This window comes from Manacus vitellinus, unplaced genomic scaffold (genome assembly GCF_001715985.3).
Source record: "Manacus vitellinus isolate BGI_N305 unplaced genomic scaffold, ASM171598v3 scaffold_6_pilon, whole genome shotgun sequence".
Taxonomy (NCBI): domain Eukaryota; kingdom Metazoa; phylum Chordata; class Aves; order Passeriformes; family Pipridae; genus Manacus; species Manacus vitellinus.
Genome location: NW_021940750.1, coordinates 34,684,750 through 34,702,193, shown reverse-complemented (window position 1 = coordinate 34,702,193; position 17,444 = coordinate 34,684,750). Strand labels below are relative to the sequence as shown.

Sequence of the window (17,444 nt, the reverse complement as noted above, 5' to 3'; positions counted from 1 at the left end):
GGGCCGTGTGTCATGACCATCAACAGGGGTGTCATCAGTGTCCTGTGTCATTAGAGGGTTCCCCCACTGAACGGTGGTACCCGGCCCTGCTGGAGACACACGGACTGATTTAACCCCTGGACGCCAGGGTGTAGTAGCGGCCAGATTTTCCCGAAGAAGAGGGATCCCCCACAACGGCTCTTCCCCTCCGCTCCCCGTTTCACCCACAAGTCCTGAAGCGATCAGCAGGAGCAGCTCGGGCGGCGGGAGAGGCAACACCTTGTCCGGAGGAGTCATTTGCATTGCATTCCATGGCACTGCGTTGCACTGCGCATCCTCCCTCCCTCCCCACCGCCTACTGCTGCAGCCTTTCTCCCTCCATCCCTTCATCCTCTCCCCCTCCCACCCTGCATCGCGCCCCCTGCGTCTCTCCCTCCTGCATCCCTCCCTCCTGCATCCTTCCCTTCTGCATCCGTCCCTCCTGCATCCCTCCCTCCTCCCCTCCCTCCTTCCCTCCCTCTCCCGGCGCAGAGCCGCGGACATGGCGCTCAGCAATTTCCTCTTCGCTCAGTGCATCTGCTACTTCCTGGCCTTCCTCTTCAGCTTCATCGTGGTGGTGCCTCTCTCCGAGAATGGCAACGACTTCCACGGCCGGTGCCTGCTCTTCACCGAGGGCATGTGGCTCAACGCCAACCTGACAGTGGAGCGGCAGGCGCTTCACCGTGCAGAGTGGGGGCCCGAGGCCGCCTGCCGCTTCAGCATCTTCACCGGGCTCCTCTCCCTGCTGCTGGCCACAGTGCAGGCCTGGAGGACCCTCTTCTTCCTCTGCAAAGGGCACGAGGAGTAAGTATCCCCTGGGGACAAGCCCATCCCTCCCACAGGCTGGGGCACGTGGGAGCAGTCTGGGGGTGAAGCATTGGGCTTTGCACCATCCAGGTCATCCTTCTCCCCAGAGGGGTTTGGGGTGAGGTGGTGTACTGCCCATGGCTGTCTGCAGACACACCACATACTCCCCTATCTGTGTCCAGGGCCCTCTTTGGAGGGTACTCCCTGCAGAGGTTTGGAGTGGGGGCCAAGATCCACTGCTGTGCACCTGCTACCTTTGGCACTCTGGGAGCAGCATGTGGACAGCTCAGCTGCAGTGGGCATGGAGGGTGTTGGGGGCCATGGGGTGATGCTGGAGGCTGGAGCTCACAGGTACTTCTTGGCCACGGTCCCACTACATGTCCACGCAAAGAAAGGCCTTCCCCAGGTGTACACCAGGTGTGTGAAAAACCTTGAAACAACACAGCTGTGTGTGTGGGGGGGACAGAAGAGAGAAGTTGGTGACTCCCCTCCATTTTCTATCCTGCTTTTGTTGTGGACATGGCAACTACTGCAGGCAACAACTATTGCTTGGTTACGACATGAGAGCAACGCTGAGCACTCCCTGCAGCAGCTCAGGGCTGCACTGGCAGCTGGTTCCTGTGCTCAGACAAACCAAGGGGCATCTGACTCCAGCAGGTGTAACGAGAGGCTTGGTGGACCAGGCTCAGGAGCTCTGTGTTCTGTCCTTGCCTCTCTGGTGGCATGAGAGGCCAGAGCTCCTGGCACAGGTAATGCAGCCTCTGGGTGCTACAGGGCCAGGACTGGAGGATGACCCTGGCATCTGTCTAGACCAGGAAAGTAATTTGCTTATGATTTAGGGACCATTCCAAGGGTAAATCACTCCTTTCCAGATCCGTTTGGACTAGAGCTGTTACTCACGTCTGGGCTTGGTAATACTAGGAGCTGTGTAACAGTGTTGTCTCCTTGGCTCTTTCCAGCCACTCTCAAGCTGCCTAATACTAAAACATGCTGTAGTAAGTATAGACCGGAAACTTATTTCCGTATTAAAACTAAATACAACCACATACTTCTCAATACCTTTGAATCCAGCTTCCTCAGGTGATCCAATACCTATAGAGGATTAATTTAATCTAGATGCTTTGCACTTCAGAGCTAGCTAACTTTTGAGAGGAAACCAGTAGTAAAGACCTTGTTATAGTGAAATTTCAATCAGATGTTTGGCCCACTTTCAAATGTGGCTATTTACTTCAAAACTGTTGGTTAGGCCCCTGAAAATTACCCCTTTAGGAGTTGCTTTCAGGCTCCTTTGGGCTGAGCATCATCAGTTGTATAACACTGTTCATAGTTGCTCCAGGCAAGAAAGGTGGGGTTGTGGAGAGCAAAGATGGAGCAAGTTGGGATGATGAGATAACCATGGAAGATCACAGAAGGGTAAAACAGGATGAGAGAGAAGCTGCTTGGGATCAGCAGTTTCCTAAAAAGAAGGAAGGTCTGTTCTGTACCATGTCTGCCACTGTCAGTATGAAAAGAGGGCAGGACACACGCTGTTCTGATTTTAGACAGACATTTGTTAGTGCTTCAAATGGGCGTGAAAACATTTCTGTTTGGATGTAGAGATAAATGCAAGCTCCTTGCCATAAACGATAATTGTCTTTTCTGATCAGAGGCAGTTGAGGAAGAACCAGAATGTCATCACTGATGATCCTGTTGACGAGGATCAGTGCTACTGGACCAGCTCCAGGGTGAGCCAGCTGAGGAAGTCAGGGTTAGTTAACATCCTGTGCATCCTTTGTGTGCAGTGGATTTCAATGATTGCTATCAGATAGTTATGACCGCTAAAATACCTTCTTAAAAGTGTCTCATCACCCCTTACCTCAGGGGCTTGGAACTATTCAGCTCAGCTGAATACAACTGAATACAACTCAGACACTTCACTACCAGGATTGCAAAGCAGCTTTGAGTTGTAAGCATTTACCATTACACGGTTGATGACCCACTAAATACTCCTGGTAACTGTTCCCTTTCTAGAGCTGTTACTAATTGTGGTATCAACTCTGTTTTATTCTGTGAAGAGCTCAAGTCTTTTCTGCCTCTCAGGCCAGCATACCACGCTAAGGTGCACACAGTGGATATGGCTTTAGCAACACTTGGGATGAAATCCAGGCTAGATTTGAAATCAGGGTGTGGCAGAGAACATGGAAAACCATGGTTCATATCAGCTCCCTCTGTGCAAGTGACCCCAGAGTTCAGTGGAGGTGAGCAGATCTGGTTCACCAAGTCCAGCTAAGCCAAAGAGTAGGATTCAGCTTATTGTTCATCTAGAAGTCAGGTGTCCTACCATCCAGCTCCCACCACAGTCTGTAAGGGCATTTCTGGAAGGTGGTTTATTTCACTTCTTTTCTATCAGATTTGAGATGAGACAACCATCACTTTGGAGAGAGCCTAAACAACCCCTCTAAAGCCACATCAACCCAGGAAAAAACATCATAGTCCTGCTGATAATTACTTCCTCATCTTATTTAAAGAATTCCCCCTGAGGCCACATATGTATCACCATGCAAAACCTGTAGAAACTAGGATTGTCCAGCCCAGAACCTTTCAGGATTCAAACACTCACTCAAAAGCCACTTAGCTTTTCAATTAATGAGCAACCAGGGAAAAGAAATGACTGGGGGTTTTGTGGTCTCTGGGGTGAGTAGAATCCTTCTATCCCCAGCATAATGGGTGGCACTGGTGGGAATTTTGTCATATTCAACTTTACCACATAACCTGAATAGGATGATTTTCTTCCTGGAGTTACCAGTCTTTCTACAACCTAGAGTAGATATCCAGTTTTTAGATAATGTGACATTCCAAGATGTCCTATTCTAAACAACCACTTAGAGCAGTTTCAACTTGTGAAGGACTTGGTCAAATGAATGAAAAGAGGATTAGAAACTTCCTAGTGGCTAGATTAAGGGGAGGAGTTAAACAGTGAGGTTGGAAAATGAGTGAATGATTCCACGGCCTTATGGGACCACTGCAGGCATCCCACCCCATCCCACTCCAAACACAGCATGTGCCAACGGCTGGCCTGGGTTGGACAGACTTAATGGGACTGAGGTAAATGGATATTCAGCTGGCAGAAATAACATACTGACACCAAAGCCAGAGAAGTCCCAGGAGAAGCTGGCCTGCTCTGCAAATTGCCCATAAAGCCGGGATTCGTGTCCTGTGGTGGCAGTACCTTGTGTTACATTGCTTAAAATGATTATGGCTATCAGTACTGTGTTTTTATTTTTAGTTTCCCTCTCCTAAGCAATTTTTGTCCCAATTATCACTTTAATCATGAAATAATTTTAGCTCCAGTTACTACATAATTTGAGTTAATGACATTTATTTTAACAATGCTGATTTTCATCATTACAGCTAATGAAAACCATGCAGTGTATGAACAATCTCCCCTCAGTACTTATATTTAAAGCTCCATTCTCTTACGGTGAAAAAAAAAAAGACCAAAAGCAAAAGCACTTGCAAATGAAGATAATATGACTCAAAATCATAATCCATAGTGTTTCAATGTATTAGGTGTCCTTAATTAAAGCAGATGTATTTCAAATGCAAACTGATATCTTTGTGCCCAGTGTATGCTGCTTACAGAGACTGCTGATGTTGTGTTTCAGCTGTTTATGAGTTACATTTTTCTTCCCTTTTATTACAGCTCTTTCTTTTACGCCTTCCTGAATCTGCTGATCAGCGCCTTTGTGGTGTTCATCACATTTATTGCTAGCACTATAGTGAGTGTAGGATTTAACATGTGGTGTGATGCAATTACCGAGAAAGGAAGCATGCCAAATAGGTTAGTATTGAAGAATACATTTTCTTCCCTTTTTTTTTTTCATATATGCACAATTGAACAGTGGTGTTACAAACTGTAGTTATTACATGCAAGGTGAGCAAGGCGGAGAAGGCATCTATAGTGTGAAAATCCAGATTTTTTTCATCTGGAACAAAAAAAAATCTAATCAAATGTTTTTGTTTATTTGTTTATTTAGAAGCTCACAGAGGAAAATGTGTTTCCATGGTGTTTCATGGTCCCTTTGAGCCATTATCTTATGCAAAAGAAATCCATTGTTTTAAAAATGTTTATTTCTGAAGGAAAGCTAGATTTGGAAGTTTTCTAAGAATGGAGGGAGTGTGGTCTTGTGAGCAAGGCAGGGGACTGGGGGTCAGGGCTCCTGGTTCTCTGTCCTGGCTCTGTGTGACAGTGGGCAAGTCACTCATCATGCCTGTGTCACAATGCACCATCAACCAAAAACTTTGGCGTAGAGATCCTGGCCTTGCAACGGTGATGTGGACACCCCAAGAGCCACAGAATGGAAAGTACTTTTTAAATGCAAAGTAGAGGTGGTTGATGCTTTCTTATAGTGCACAAAATGTGCAGCTTCTAAAATGGTCTACTGTATTCCACAGTGTTTAAAAGTTGAGGAAGACTTTTTCCTATCAAACAAATAACAATGAAGAGAGAGGAAAAGGTGACATTTTATGTCATATGATATTGAATAAATGTACTACTTAAAGCATACATTTATGTTGCACATTGTCATATGTTGTAAAATGCCATAGTAAATGTTCTGTTTAGGGCTGCAACGATTAATCGAATTATTCGAATATTCGGTTAAAAATTCGATTACAAAAAACATCTAATCGAATATTCGGGTAAGAACCCGAGATGACCGACAGCACTGAAAAGGAGAGAGAAGAGGCTGCAGAAATCAACCAAGAGATAGAATGACAACCTCAGTATCCTGGGATTTTTTTCACACCAATAAAGATCAAGTTATTTGTAAAATCTGTAGGCAGCCTCTATCTTACCATCAGAGTATCGTCTCCTTGCTGGAGCATCCGAAACAAAAACACAATTCCTTCTTCTGAGGCTTTTCCTGATGAAGTCAAAAGGTAACAGAGGCTCATACACTTTGTTTCATTGAGGGGTGAAGCAACCAACCTGGGGTGATGCCAGAGGCATATCTGTGGGAGGTGAGGTGGTAGTGGGAAAGAGGGGCTTAAGGACACTCTTTTCATGTTAACCATTGCAATTCCACTTGTGGAAGATTGGTGTTATCACTTACATAATTATACATTTATTTTTTTTTTAAGAAAATAATTACATGCCTTTTCCAGCTTAGTTTTAAAGAAGATTGGAAAGCAACCTGGTAATTGCCATAACTTAAATATCTTTTGATAAAACATGCGCTTATGACTGTTCGAAATACATTTAAGATGTTGCTTCATTTTCTATTTAGTTTACCTGCAATCTCTGAAATAATTTTCTTCTTTTTTTCCTTCCAAATGCCTTTCTGGTTAGCTGTGAAGAATTGCAGGATATAGATCTTGAACTGAACTTGGAAAACTCTGCTTTCTATGACCAGTTTGCTATTGCACAGGTAGGTCAGACTAGGCCATGATTCTATTTCAGTTCATTTGCCATTTGCTTATTGATCAGGTATTGCTGGAGCTGAACCACCATTCCTCAGAAATCAATGGGAATTTGAAATCAGTTTCCACTGACTTCAGTAAGTGCTGAATCAGGATGATAGTGATGGGCACATTTGCATTGTAAATTCAAAATAGATAGTTTTGAATGCAGACATGTCAAAACCTCACCCTACCACTGATCTTGTTAATCATTTCAGAAAATTCATTGTTTATCTAAAGGATCAGGTTTGCAAAAGTTGCAACACTTTGGTATCCTGGAGCTCTTCATTGCTGTTCAGAATAATGTCTGACCTGCACCAGATCATGGGGCTACTAATTTTGCCTTCCATGAGTTTGTCTGACATCACCTGAGCTATGTAAATATCAGACCATTGAAAATAATGAAAGATTAATGTAATGTAAATAGGGATGTTTTCTGATGAATCCATGAGAATTAGACATCTAAGGCTGTCAGTCCTTTCTATTGACCATTCTAGCTCTAAGTCAATGATAAAGTCAGTCAACACTGGGAACTGAGCACTTGTGCATGGACTAATTCTGCAGAGACAAGAGTCCCATCCCTGCAGGTCTGCACCCTTTCACAGGCTTCTTGTATTTTCCCACATGGAAAGAGGCATTAGTCTGCCTGGGGCGTTCCCTGAAGGTAGCAATGCCTCTTGGACACAAGCTCGTTTTGTGTCTTCATTGCCAGCACTGGCATCTAGATGCCCAGCTCAGGCATATCTGCACTTAAAACAGAAATATGCCATAAAAGTGACTCCTTTATATGAAGAATCCAGGACCTCACTGAGTTCAACTTGGCGTGACTCCATGTGTTTTGGTCCAGCTGAGGTTTTGATATTCATCTGGAGAGTTGACTTTGTTTTTAGAATACAGTACTGACCTCTTTATGATTTTTGTTTTCTCTAGTTTGGTCTCTGGGCTGCCTGGCTGACTTGGCTGGCAATTACCGTTCTGGCTTTCCTGAAGGTTTATCACAACTACAGACAGGAGGACCTGCTAGATAGCCTGATCCATGAGAAGGAGCTGTTGCTAGGAAGATCTGCTTCACGATCCTCTTTGCAAGATGAGAAAAGTGGCATGATCTAAAGTGTAAGCAGATTTCTAGGGCAGGATCTAGATTTTATTATTCAGTAGGGTAAGCTGAAGTTGAGTCAGGGTGTTGAGTGTGTGAGATCTTTTCTTTCCTGAAAAGAGATGCACTTGTGAATCACCCACTTCCTCCATGAGAATTTTTTGGTAGAAATACTTGTATTAGGATACAGAGAATGAACTGCCCTGTGTGCCTTTGGCACAGCAAACTTTCTGTCCTATGCAGGCACAATCTGTAACCTGCTCTTGCTAACAGAGCTTCTACATGTCATTACTGGCTTTTGGGACAGGGGCCATTTTTGAGGACTGAGCTGGCAAGACCAGGCTACAGCATTAAGGCTATTTCTTCAAACAGCTCTTCTCTCTCTCTCTCCTCCCTTTTGCCAGTAAAGCTGCCCCTGTTCTCTCTTTATTCTGGTAATTGCAGCTCTGGTCTGGGTACAGACTCTTGCTGTCTCTGCTTTTGCTATGTATGGACACAGTGCTGACAAACGATGCTCCTGCTCTGATTCTGTTTTGAACATAGAGACCTGTGTTCCAGACTTGATATTTAATATTGGACAGTGTTAATGAATTCCATGAAACTGCTTTAGTATTACAGTGTCTGTCAAAAAACTGTGTATAATTTGGAGGGATGGTGTAGAACTTTTGTGGTTTTGTTTCTTCTTAGATTTTGGCATGACCAGCATTTATTATGACTTTTGAAGTGAAGTGTAGCTAGCAATTGCTGAAGCTTGCATACTAAGAAATTAAGCTGAATAGGTAGTATTAATGCTTGTGCATTTATAAATGTAACTTGGTTCCTAACTCTGTATACTATTCTTTTTTGAGTATTAGAATTTATTTGTGATATTTATTTCGTAAAGGGTATGCAAAATTACTGTAAGCATTTGCATTGTAGGTATTCTATATATCTATACACATAGCAAGGAGTTCAAACAGCTATTTTTTGAGTAGTTCAGTGCTGAATGAATCCATTCTCCCCACTTATGGGCAGGAGTTCCAGGGCAGATGAATTTTGCTGTGAAATGGAAAAAGAATTGTTATTTGCACAAAGCTCACTAGTGACTGTGTAGTTGCTTTCAGTTTTGATTGGCCAGTGCTCCAATAAATAAAGTGGATGGTTGATGGTTGAGATGAGAGGTAGATCCAAGAATTAAGAAGAGTCACTCAGAGGAGTGTGAGATTTGTATGGCAGAGAAGTTGTCCTAGAACTAAGCATTTATCCAAGTCAGCAGAAAAACAAACAGCTAAGTCTGGATCGAATAAGGTTTTTTTGGGAGTACACTGACACTGTCTGTGACATCTGTGTTTGTACTGAGACTGAATTTATTACAACAGAAGTGCAAATCATACACCATTATAGGACCTGGTAAATTGGAAAGAGAGGAGAGAAGATAGGCTTCTACCACATCAGAGCACAAGCCTGGGGTTAGCACAACCATGCAGATTTACTGTTGTCTTCTGGGGACTCTGATGCTTAGCTAAGCACCATCTTAAGCATTTGATTGAAACAGAATTTGATGTCAAAACAAATCCCTGAATTAGTAAGCATTTTAGGGCATAAAATCTGACATTGTATTTAATCATCAAAATGTTCTCATAGGTTTAGAAAAAAAAAGCTCCAGAGGCTCTAAGGAGTGAGCCAGCCCTGTGAACATCCCTTATAGCCCCAGCTGGCCACAGCTCTATATAGAGAGGTATTGTTTTTCAGCATGATTTCTACCCAGAAGGGAATGCAGTTCCTTTGAAAGCTTTACAGAGGTGGCTTTTTTGTAGTTGTGTATTGACATCAGAGGAGGAGTTCATGAAGAGGGAATCAGAGATCAAGTTAGTTAACAGCTATTTAAAATTCAGGCATCAGGATTGTTGGAGTGCCTTTTTTAGTCATTCGATCTGATAGACTGGATATTAGAAAAGAATGTCTTCACTGAAAGGGTTGTCAAACGTTGGAACAGGCTGTCCAGGAAAGTGGTTGAGTCACCATCCCTGGAGGTGTTTAAAAGACATGTAAATGTGGCACTTAGTGAGGGCTTATTGGTGACCTTGGCAGTGCTGGATTAGTGGTTGAATTGGATGATTTTAGAGGTCTTTTCCAGCCTAAACAGTTCTATGATTCTAGTAAGGGACACACTCTTGGAAGCACCTAAGCCCATTGCCAGGGAATGACCCTCCTCTTCATATCCTGAAGAAGAGCTTGGGTCTTGAAATTTAGTCTGTTTCCTATGCTACCCCAGTTATTTCTCCAGCTAGAGAGTCTCACTTTGATTCAGCAGTGGTGTTTCTTCCCACAGATTACTTCTGTGCATGCCTTAATCCTCATGTGGAACCATGCTGCTGTTTTGTATAATGTATTTTATGTACGTGCCAAACTAGACTTAGGCTGAAGTAACATGTGGTTTGGTACCACTGCTCCTGGTCTAGTCTGAGGTTTTTAAGAACCAGGAGGCAGAAGACAGCGAGTGTCTCCTCATCATCCTTGCTCTGAGTCCTAGCAGGACTCAAGCCTTGTCTGGTTCTGAGGCAGATGATGTTGCTCGTAAGTGAGGTTGTCTGAAGCTCATAGTCTCTTCTATCTCTCCCATCTGAAAGCCTTTTTCCTCCTTTCCAGTTCCATGAGAAGCAGCTAACACTGGTCCTGGGATTAGAACTGCCATGCAAACTGAAAAAAGCTGAGGCTGTTCTTTGAGTCCCTTGTGAATCTCAGCCTGTTTTCCCCAGCTTTCTTCACTAGACCAGGTGAGGTGAGGCTGGCACCCAGTTTTCAAGAATCAGTGATGCTTAAAAGCAAATCTGTTTTCGATGGAAGCCCCTGCCTCAGTCAGAAGGCAGAACATGTAGTGAGAAACTCTCTAGCTGACTCAAGGGGAGAAAGGGTATCCTGCAACTCCCCGTAATTGAACCCACTTGGGCTTTTTTATTTGTACTTACTTTCCTGCAACCTCTTCTCCTAAAGCTTGGACACTCAGGCCAACTTGGTGATGCCAGGCTGAAAATGTGTTAAAGTTGTGATATAATTTATACACACATACCTACATACCTGTGCTCTTTCTCACACACCTCTCTCTGTTGTACATTTCTGACCTGTGCTTTTAGTGATCCATTGCCAACCTGCACAGTGTGTGGCTGCAGTAGGAGTTTCTCTGAGTCGAATGCTGCATTTCTGTGATATTTCAATACCTTCAATTTGCCGTCTCCAGAAGCAGGCCTCTGGGAACACTCTAGCAAGAGCCGTGTTCAAAGAACTAGAACCCTGCATGGTGCTTATACTTGTGTTTCTTTATTGTCACATGGTGGAAAGGGAAAAAGCTTTGTGGCCTTTGCCAGTGTGGCCCCTCCTGCTGCTGTCCTTTGAAAAGATGTGACCTGTTCTGGTGGAGAATGTGCAGTGCAGCTGTTTAGTCACTGTGTTCCCTGTGATGCCAAAACCACAGTTAAAAGGTCTTTATTTTGGCCTGTGAAAATTGCTAGTAACCCAGGGAGAGCTTCACGTCCTTGAATACAGCTGGATGCTGCTTTCTGAGGCACCGGGGTGTTGCCACACAATTATTCTGTTGTATCAGATATATTCCCTGGCTACCATCTGTGGTTAATTTCCCCACCAATTCCTTACCAGCAGTCCACATTGGGCTAGAAAAATCTAAGCTAACAAGTGTCATATGAGCTTTTAGATCAATGCTGTTTATTACTATTTTTATAATAGAGTAGCAACTGAAGCCATTTTTTTGGAAAAGAATTTCCTCATGAGGGCATGAACGCTCATAACGTCTAATCCTAGTAATTCATGAGGCATCTCCCAGCTGGGAACTTTCAGTAGGAATCACAAAAATAAGAGCATGATGATTTACTGTAAAAACTGAAAGACATGCTATGGCAGCGATTATATGGTCTCTTAAAAAAAGGGGGTGTTATAATAACCAGTGATGATGGATGACTTAGTGTACAGGCCTTCAATTCAGTATCAGGGAGTGGATGTATGTGTGTTAGTACAATGTACGCAGATAAATGCCAGAATTAATTCCACTGTTCTTCTGTGATGTGCATATAGGTTCCTCTTTAACTCGCAGCTTAGGCTGGAGTAGTTGTTAGGATTCCTTAACTTTCTACACTTCATTTTACTTACTTAGTACTGGGACTTGTGCAATAATACATGGGTTATGATACCTAGAAGTGGACGCAATGTGAGCGGAATAGGAAAGCACTGGCCAGTGAACAACGTCCAAAGCGCTGAAATGGGTTTCTAATGAGGGTTTGCAGGTGTTTTAACTCCTCCTCTATATCTGGGTAATGTCCTGATGTTAGCCTGGGCTACCTGTTGGTCCAACCTTATTTGTCAGCACCTCACACAGCTTAGTCCTTGGGCTGATGGTTGGAGACCATCTCTCAGAAATGGGGGATGTGCATAGCAGTCTCTTCAGGCCGATCTGGGTGCAGAACATGGGGTCACCTTGCTGAGGAAGCGTGAGCCACAGGCCACTGTGTGGGCTTTATTTGGGAAATGGGATTTCTGCACAGCTTCAACATTGATCTGTGGTGGGTCTCAGAAAACACAATATCAAATGAGCAAATTTAAAATGGATGCCAGCTGCAAAATACACACAAACCTGGCATTGGGTGAATGTGACTTTTCTAATTTGCATTCTCGAAAGCCCTCCCAAACATATTGCATGTGAAATCACTTTTACCATTTAAATTATAACTTTAAGGAAATCCAGATAGTAATTTATACTGGCAACACTTACAGTAATTTATGACACTAATCTGGATTCTGAGAAACCTTTTGTCTTTTCTTCCATGTCAATGGCCTGAGTGTGAATATCCTTGAGCTAATGCGAATCCTGCCTGTGTCTAGATCCTAAATTTGTGCCTCAAACCATTTCCTTTGCTCATGGAAATAGCCCATTTTTATCTCATTGGAATGTTTGCTTTGGAGACCACAAATGTCCTTTCCTTCTGCTCATCAGTCTGGGAAGAGAGGAAGGTTTTACCTGCAGTGACAAAATGCTCATATAGCTTCATAAACACAGAAATTATTTTAGAACTAATGCCTTGATGTGCATGTTTGTTTTTTTTTGTCCTCTGTAAGAAAGAGGAAGACTATCCTGAGTTGTATGTAGGATGAGATACACACCTAGATGGTTTTTTAAATGTTTGGTTTTTTTGAAACGACAAAATTCCAATCAGTAATTTATGAAGATAACAACTGCACAGAAGACAGCACTTTGATGCTCTCCTGACATAGAAGGGAGCTGCACTCTCGCAGAAAACTTAACATTTGCTTCTGAGAGGTTAGTATAGAATTTACTTAATATATTGCAAGTACTACTTATTTCAGTGCAGGCACATAAAGGATACAGTCTTTCCATTCTGTTGTTGGGAAGAGTATTTACATAGCAATGCTTTCTCTTTAGTTTATTTTATCTGTGCCAAAGAGTGTAATTGAACTGCTACTGCAAGCATAGATTAACTTGAATGTATTCACCTGAGTGCTTCAACTTCTCTACCTCTCATTGCTACTATAACTGCTTGAACTGTTATTGCACACAACAGTAAAAAGAACTGAATCCATATGAGACTTTAAATCCTATTTCCATAGATAGCTGAAGGATTTAGGATTTAATGCTTATTAGCTTCCTGTCAGATCCTCATTCCCAAAAAATGGGCATAGGCACCCAAGAGGGGTGGTGTGAATAGCCCTTGGCGTTGGTCAAATAATGATTTTATTTTGGTTTGGGAGTTTTTAATTTATTTTTTTTCACTGAAATAAAAAGCCAACAACTGTGATTTGTTAGACATGAAAGGTTATCCTGGATCCCCCTCAAATCCCCCTGTTGGAGCTCTTCTATTTGGCTTGAAATTCCTAAACAACAATGTTTTAGCCTTGTGGTTCTGGTGTTTATCAAGGAGATAAGGTACTTGGCAGCAAGAGCTGCTCACTGAAATAGCTTGAATTGTTTGTATGTGGTGGAAACCCAATGTGAGAAGTTTTTGTTCTCCCTTTCCACTTGACTGTGTTGTAAAGGGAGGGTTGAGACAACCTGCCAGGAGGCGAGAATGATGATTTGTAATTACTGTTGACATCTTGGGTGATTTCTCACACAAGTGAGTAAACAGTCCTGTGACAAAAGTACTCTTAATCTCCTCCTTACTTTCCCCTTGTTTCCCCCAGATTTGAACAAGTTTGACTCCAGTCTGTATACAGTTCTGAAGGGTATTTATGAATGTGAGAAAAATTGCAGTCTCTGTGGCGAACTTTTGTCCGAAAGTAAGACAAACAGTCACGGATTTTCCCTGGTTTTATTCAGGCTCCCTGGGGACTGACATTAAACCCTTCCCTTTATATAAGGCAGTCCTGATTTGGGACTAGGTTACTCTGGGTGGTCTTCAAGGCTATTGCCAGTAGTCTCTCAAGGAACCTGGTGGAGTTAGATGAGTACTATGTTAAACTATAGATTTTAAGGCAAGGAAATGTTTGAAAACTGTCTGTCATGGTATCACACATAACACAGTCCAGAACTCTTCACCCTCCCGCAGCAGAGGGAATTATTTTTCCATGTTAACACTGTGAAATGAAATAATTTGTGTCTGAAATACAGCACATCTTTCTGCAACACACTGGCTCCAGATTGCATCAGTTAACCACTTTCTGAGTTGTTGCAGCAGTTTTAACCATCATTTTAAAAATAGTGTCCAGCATTTGACTTCACAAGGTGCTGGCAGTGTTCTTACTAAACCACAGTCTTTTAGAGTAGTGAGCAGTCCCTTTGCTAAATGATGCTGAGAAGCTCTGTACTGAACAGAATCCTTCCAGGGGGAGGACCACTGCACTGAGGTCCCCAGCTGGTGCAGACTGACTGTATCAGAGCAATTCTGGTCAAGTATTCTCTGATTAAAACAGCCCAAGCTACACAACTGAGAAATCAATATATTGTGATCTGAAGTACACTCCTGAGAAGTTTTCGAAGGTTATAAACAAAACATGATGAAACGACAACAAAAAAGCCCAACAGTTCCACTGACATCTCCTCCCCCTGGATCCTTTAATATTCAAGAACATTCCTGCAAACTTCACAGAGGGTTTTATTGCTATCGAGCTGATTAGGCCTTATTTCTCACATCTCTCCCTACCAGGGACAAGGACAGCTGAGGCATGCAGGACAGTAGCATCAATCCAAACAGCAACAGGTAGAGAGGAGAACCACTGGTGCGTTTCCTGTGAGGGATTTTGGCTTTTAGGCTGTGACATGAGGGATCTGAGTGGCAGTGCCTGTGCTGGCAGCATTGACATCCATTTCAGCCTTTGCTTGGCCTGCTCAGCCCCTACCTGCTCTTGTGGCTTCACAAACTGCAGAGCATCCCCTTGAGGCACGTGCTAACCTAAAGTTAGCTTCTGGAGAGAGCCACCTGTGCATGTATCTGGTGTAAAGGTGCTGACAGTGTCACCTGATTTGGAGGAGCTTCTTTGGAAAGCTCTTCTTTCCATGTTGGCCCTTTGCCCTGTGTAGCTCATGACTTGTGTGGGGAAGGAAACACTGTTCCCAAATAGCTGTAGACTTGCCATTTTTAAAAGTAGCTCATTAGCACCCATAGTTTTAAAAGTTTCAGGGTTTTTGTGTGGTACCACCTGCAAAGATCTGAAGCAGATGTCTCTTGCTTGTGAGTCAATGCAGAGCCTGAAAGCATTTCAGCCTCTGAAATGTATGTCCTGTGATGTGTGTATTCATGAGCTACTGTCTCATCTTATAGCCGAGTGGGAAAAAGCTTTCTAAGAGTCTAGATGAGCTATTTTGTTATGCTGCCAAAGAGATCCCTGAATAATGGGCATTTGGGGGAGAAAACTGAACGCTTTTTCATGATTTGTTTAACCACCGAAAGCAGCAGAGGGGCAGATCCCTGGATGGTGTATATAGATTAGCCTGTAAGCAGCCATGCCAGTCCACACAAACTGAGGGTAGAGCCTTGCCTGTTTTGAATATTCTCTCTCCTGATTTGTATGGTCTTTTGCAGTGTAATGACTGCTGATTTGGAGCTTTAATTGCATGTATTTGACAAAAGCAGAAAGGGAGTGAGGTTTATTATTGTTTTGATACAGCCTCAAAAGGAAAATTTTTACTAGCATTTTAATACAGCCCTTTGTAAACAAGTAGCTGAGTCCAATCCTTCTGCTAGTGGAGTCACTGACAGTTTCCTTTGGCTTTAGTAGGAGCTGGACTGGGTTCAGTGTAAGTGACACACTCTAGCATTACTGATAACGAGCTAATGTGTTTTATATATTGACGCTTTTTGCTGGACAGTGCATTGGCTTTTTATGATTTGGTGATATATAAAAATAAATTATTTGAAAATTCAATATTTCTGTGCCTGTGCCTGTTCTTTGAAGGTGAATTTAAATTGTTACAGTGTAAGATAAAAAATTGTTCTCAAAGTCAGTGGCAGTGTCTTAGTTCATGTACTCATTCCCAGTATCTCCATGCCACAGCTTGTATAGTCAAGGATTATGCCCAACAATCCTAAACTGCCTGAGCCCTTTTCGTACTGTGTTCCAGCAGTGAACCCTAATGCCAGAGGAGGCAAGGAGAAGATAGTCCTGTGTCAGCATGCAGCTGAAAGGCAGATTGTTAGCAAATATAAAGGTGGACCACAGGCTGCATGAGCAGGCTGATTTTCTAAATGCCAGCTGTTTAATTTTATTCATGTAGCATCAGTCTTTCTCTTCAGAGGTGGGCCTAAAGGTTCCCAACAGCTATCCTGGAGCAAGGAATTAATAATAAACAAGTCCACGCTATTATCTTAGAGGCTCCTGAGTTATTGCTTGAGGGCAGCTGGTAACACCCTTTTTATAGTCACAAGCTGCCAGCCCTTCTTCTTGCTTCAAAGTGGCAAAAGGCAGAAGTGACAATTACAACTGCTGCTATGGGCTTCTCCTGCTCCATTAACTTGTTTTCAGACTGTCAGGGTTAGATGGATGAAGGGAGGGAGCGGGACTAGAAGCAGTCTTTGGGACTACATTTTACCATCACTAATGCTGAGTGCATCAAAAGGTTAATGTAAAAACATCTAGTGTCATCTCACTGTCCTTTTCTATCTCCTCTAATCATATGGGTATGGATACACCTGCTAGTTCAATCAGGTGCTGTTGATGTGGTGGCCCTGCCTGAAGAGGGTGTTGGCAGCTGCCCTCCATCCGTTCACACTGCAGGAATGTACCGAACACTGTCAAAACAACACTTACCCTTCTGCTGTGGTCTGCTGATTTCTCTTGTGCATTAACTACATGCTCACTGCATAAGGGATATTAGGCAGCACTTCTACCCTTAGGCCCTGCCGTTAGTCTATTGTCATTCACATTCAGACTTCTTTGTACTCTCCTCTGGCCCTTTGACTCCTGCCACCCCAGACATTGCTCCTGGGAAGCCCACATCTACCCACTGTCTGCTTCAAAAATTGCTGCAAGAGTCCTGTCCTGCATCACTTCCTCTTTCAGGCCTTTATATCTAAAACATGACCATTTCCAAGCTGGATTAAATAATTGCTCAGAGGTGGTTAGCTACAGGATTCTTGTCTTCTAAGGCAATTCACCAAGCTGGCACCAGCACGAATTCAGGTGAGCATCTCCACCACTTGCAATAAATTTTTTACTCCCTCTCCTTTTTATCTCTTTTGGGAAATTCTCAGGAGTTGTACTGAAGGGAGATATTACCCAGCATGGCCAGCAAGGGGATTATTATCCAACATAGCTCATTTTTGTAAATTTAGGGCTCCAAACTTACAAAAGTATCACACAGAAAAACATTGAACACGAAGAAATCAGATCTAGCTCACAGCAGTAGGATAAAGCTGTGATGAATAAAGAACTGAATGAAGGGGCAGAGAGGGAAAAGGGTGTGGGTGGGTGAGTGCGTGTGTGTGTGTGTGTGGGGGGGTGTTTAAGCAGGATGGGTGAATGGGAAAAGAGCTTCTGTGTGAGAAGGAAATAAAACAGGTAAGTCCACAGTGAAGTTGTGCAGCAGTAAACAAATGCAGGCCTGGGAGCTGGAATTTTTCCTCCTATTCCCAGACTTGTTATT

General features: G+C 43.2%; 1 protein-coding gene across 1 annotated transcript; it reads left to right on the top strand.

Annotated features, from left to right (window-relative positions):
• The first annotated feature begins 379 nt into the window (after positions 1-379).
• On the top strand, positions 380-9,126 carry TMEM179 (transmembrane protein 179). The gene is made up of 4 exons (XM_008919505.4): positions 380-822; positions 4,508-4,645; positions 6,155-6,233; positions 7,195-9,126. Exons 1-4 carry the CDS (start codon positions 521-523, stop codon positions 7,372-7,374), a joined length of 699 nt encoding a protein of 232 aa, XP_008917753.3. The 5' UTR covers positions 380-520; the 3' UTR covers positions 7,375-9,126.
• Positions 9,127-17,444: the final 8,318 nt, after the last annotated feature.